The 4,596-nt window shown below is 35.1% G+C and overlaps 1 protein-coding gene across 1 annotated transcript; it reads right to left on the reverse strand.

The window, feature by feature from the left end:
- Window positions 1-258: 258 nt before the first annotated feature.
- On the reverse strand, window positions 259-2,942 carry LOC136851254 (uncharacterized). Its single transcript, XM_067125215.1, has 2 exons — window positions 2,832-2,942; window positions 259-748 (listed from the first exon to the last, which is right to left on the reverse strand). The coding sequence occupies exons 1-2, from the start codon at window positions 2,866-2,868 to the stop codon at window positions 519-521; spliced, it is 267 nt and encodes an 88-aa protein (XP_066981316.1). The 5' UTR covers window positions 2,869-2,942; the 3' UTR covers window positions 259-518.
- Window positions 2,943-4,596: the final 1,654 nt, after the last annotated feature.

Raw genomic sequence — 4,596 nt, forward strand, 5'->3', positions numbered from 1 at the left:
TTTAACCTTCTTACTCGATTTCCAAAGCAGTTCTTGACAATCCGAATTTCACATTTCTCTTGACGAGATCTGAATCCGGTTACGGGGAAAAAAGCTCCCTTTTATCATTTTGTACAAATAATATCTCGTGCAAGTGGAGAACTATTATAATCACATTTTATAATACTGAATATCTATTGAGGACCTTTAAACAGTGAGGTTTAAAAAGTATTTCGTATTAAATAAATGAATTTGTTGCAGTATAAGGAAAAACAGGTGTTGTTTTGTCACAGTTTTAATAGAATGGTTAATAAATCAATTTTGTCAGTTCCTGTATTCTTTATCTGAATATTTCAAGATGTCGCAAATACTTAATTAGTCATTTATGTATTTATAATTTTTCCTAAAGAAAATACTATAATTTTCTATCTCGACATGGCAGACTTTTAGATTACTATTTTTCTTAGCCTTAAAGTAATAAAGTAGTTGGATCCAGCGTAGACTTAGATCTTAACAGGTGGCGAATTTTCAGCACGCCACTAACGAGAAGCTCCAACAGGTTTAAGGTCCTGTTGTATTCCACCAGGTCCTACTGGTTTGAGGTCCTGTTGTATTCCACCAGGTCCTACTGGTTTGAGGTCCTGTTGTATCCCACCAGGTCCCACTGGCTTAAGATCTTCTCTTATTGCACCAGGACGTCTTCCAACATTATCGGGTCTGAAGTGGGAAGTTCTGAAGTGCTGTTGCCCAAGTGTTGCAATACACAAGCCTGAAAAAGGCAAGAAAAGAAGACTAGATTTATTCTGTAAGATGTCTCTCTGGTTATATGCAACTTGTTGATCGAAGGCATTTCATCCGAATGATATAAATGTAGAAATATGAAATATGTTCAAGATGTACACAATTGTTCATTATTGTAGAATTTATGAAAATCCTTGCTATTCTGGCGCTTTGTGCGTTGCTTGCAATAGTGCCGTATAGCAAGCATATTCATATTGTGAATTAGTCCTATTTCTTTCAACACATCATGGTTTAGTTTTGTTGTTTACACAGCGAAATTCGTTGGTACGAGTTCGCATGAATTATGCATCGCGTATACAGACGAGGTTGGCTTAAAGACAAAGATGTTATTCTCATTTCATTTAAAAAACAGTGGAGTGTCTGGCTACGTTTAAACGGCAAAGGTTTCAGTTGTCCAAATTATATTTATCACGAAAGTTACAAACAATGGCTTACGTTCGGTGTTTATTGAGAAAATTTGAAATAAACAAAAGGGGCCGTTCAAAAATTACGTAACACTTTTTTGGTAATTTTTGACACACCCTACACAACCTTGTCACGCCTCATAACACATGTCCAAACGCCCCCACCAGAAAATTGTGTAACATTAGATAGTATCCCCACCCCCGCCGAATAAGTATGTTTCCCTTTTTCAATGCAATCTTATATTAAAATTCTAGCCTAATACCTGGAATTTATTACCTTTAGGTTTTTCTTAATACTTTTATATTATACTGTTAAAGAATCACAGATAATTTGAAATGCAAATGTTCTCATATGCATGTTTAGAAGAGGATTAATTTAATTTGTGATATATTTCTAAGTCATATTTATGCATATTAAAAGTAGAGAAACAAAGGAAAACTGAAAATTTTATGTAACTTATGGCTGCACCCCCTCCCTCACTGTCACATTCATAACACTTCACCATACCCTCCTTACCCGTAAGGCGTTACGTAATTTTTGAACGGCCCCATTTAGCAGGGAGGTTTCTGAACGAAGAATGCATAACACCTGCAATTGTCCTCGAACGCGCAAAGCCCAGCGTAAGCTAGAGAGCGCAGTTATTAACATGCTTGGAAAATTTCTTCACAGAAAGATGGATATGAGACAAATGCCTTTCCACAACCAACCTTCAGGTGATTTGTCTTAATATGTACAAAACAAAGAAGGGATTGAAAATTTACACAGAGGAAATTAATAGCGTGAGCCGATATATATATAAGGTTTACAGGATATGTAAGTTAAAGCTAAGATAAGGTGCTCATGGGACTTAGTCGAAGCTGTCATCTACGAGTATTCACTAAATTATTATTTCTACTCCTACCTTACAATAGTTATGCGAGAAAATTTTGATATTTCAATGAATTAAACAGGTAGCTTTTCTTAGCATGTTGTAATACTCAAGAACATGGAGAGATAAATCGAGAGCTTTCTTTTATTTTTGCTATTAATCTTCACACTGTTCTTCTCTATACTAAATATTCCAAAGCCGAACTAAAGCTGATATTGAAGTCATGCAGTAAATCAGTCATAATTTTTTAATATTTATTAACGATTATCATACTGAGCCAATAATAAAGTACCTTTCTCACGTAATAACATCATTGACGTTTGTAAATTTCGGCTCTACAACAAATTCGTCAATAGTTCATTACACCAAAATATAAAAGCAGCGAAGACTCTCTCTCTCTCTCTCTCTCTCTCTCTCTCTCTCTCTCTCTCTCTCTCTCTCTATATATATATATATATATATATATATATATATATATATATATATATATATATATATATATATATATATATATATACATATCATATACATATACATACATACTTATATATACATATATATACACATATATTTATATATCTATATACATATATATATATATATATATATATATATATATATATATATATATATATATATATATATATATATATATATATATATATATATATATATATATATATATATATATATATATATAAACGTGGTCTCAGACTGTCTCATCCCTACTTACGTCCATAGTCAAACTTGAGTGTTGTCACTTAGTGTAGGCACTTACCAAGGAGAAGAAATGCTGCAATCATTTTGGATGCCATCGTGGTTTTCGGCCGAACTGATGTGGGTCTTCTTCCGAATCTCAGGATATTGTAACTGAAAACGTGATCGACCATTAATATATACACAATCTTGTTGCCAGAAACCACTATTTCGTGGACTTTGAAGTCCCTTTGGTAAAAATCTGTGAACTTTTCTTTGGCAATCTTGTTTAGACAATAGCTTGCGACAACACCTCTCTCTCTCTCTCTCTCTCTCTCTCTCTCTCTCTCTCTCTGCCTTAACAAGAAATAAATTTTCTTGGGAAGGAAAATGGATAATAATTTACAGCCATTCGGCAAAAAGGAATGATTCCTGGAAATGCACAAGTTCAAACAGTGACTTCACGTGATCACCTTCCATTACCTACTGTTAAACTGCTGTGTCACCGAAGTAAGCATTGACATGCTTTTTATTTATAGGTGGACCTTCGGAGGCGCTAACTCCATCCTGAGAGAGAAGAAAACACCAGGAAAACACGCTTGAAGGCTCCCGCTGAAAAGAGAATTCGGGTACCTGCGTCAGAGAAGACTGTTTCTGGAAACAATGGATCTCAAGTTAGTTTTTCCTTTCCAGGAGGAGGAGGAGGAGGAGGAGGAGAGAAAGAGAGAGAATCCCATCCCGGATTTGTACTCTTACAAATAAACCGAAACAGTTGTTTTTTGACGCATCTAGAAATATAAACAAATTAATTAATGTGAAATATTTATAGCAATGCAATCACGCAGCACGAGTACGTTTGAATCAGGTCTATAGCCTACGAATTTCACAACATGAGACAAAACTGGTAAACTTATAATTTTTAAAGTAATGGCTATCTAGACATCGAGAAATTAGGCAGTGGACCAAGTCACTAAACCTGCTTTGAATCAGTACCTCATATCGAAGACTCTTGTTACGTCAATAGAAATCTTATTATCGGTTCTGGTTTTCATCAGTCAAAGGAGCTAAAATAACTGCGTTCATGATCCCAGAAACACAGGGAAACGATAATAAATATAATTACAAATTCAGCTTTTATGAAGCTTGATTAGAATGTCTGCTTGAATTCTAATTCGGATCCCATTTACCAGTGGCCCAAAGGTTTGTTTTGGCATGTAAAGTGTTTTTAATGTATCATCATCAGTCATGGGTTTAATGCATTTTTTCGGGGAACAGATAATTATATCAAATGTCCAGCTTAGATCGCCCCAGCTCGGTAAGGTTTGGTTAAGTTTGTTTCGTGGGTACTCCACACCCGGTCATACCACCAAATTAAGCAATTTCCTTCCGTGTAGTTGACTGAATTTCCCTAATTACTGATGAAGTTTGGGATAAAATTTCAAGAGCTTGATTGACAATTTTCAGTACATTATCACAAGAAGTTGGAATTTACGTCATATATGTTATTTCTAAGTTACAGTAGTTTCGTTTGAGCATTATTTACCAGAAAGGCAAGATGCCACATTCCCATCTTAAAGACGAACCTCCCTGAGAAGCAAGTTACAGTGAACGTCACTGTTTATGAAAGTTAAAATGACTGCTGACCCTCATGAGGACATTTGGAGGAGGATTTAATCATTATGTTTTGTTAATGACTATAATGCAGAAATGTCTCATCTCTGAGTTAAGGGCCTGGACAGTCAAGGCGAAAGCTTTTAAAGTTAGCCTGCTGAGTACACTCAAAATGGAACAGGTGAACGGTGAATTCACAGGCATAGAACAGTGATGGGAAGACCATAATATATATA

The sequence above is a fragment of the Macrobrachium rosenbergii genome, chromosome 23 (assembly GCF_040412425.1).
Source record: "Macrobrachium rosenbergii isolate ZJJX-2024 chromosome 23, ASM4041242v1, whole genome shotgun sequence".
Classification (NCBI taxonomy): Eukaryota; Metazoa; Arthropoda; class Malacostraca; order Decapoda; family Palaemonidae; genus Macrobrachium; species Macrobrachium rosenbergii.

Coding starts and splice junctions, on each gene's coding strand:
- LOC136851254 (XM_067125215.1), bottom strand. CDS start 2,868: ATGGCATCCAAAATGATTGCAGCATTTCTTCTCCTTG. Junction 749..2,831: donor TGCAGCATTTCTTCTCCTTG/GTAAGTGCCTAC, acceptor TGCCTTTTTCAG/GCTTGTGTATTGCAACACTT.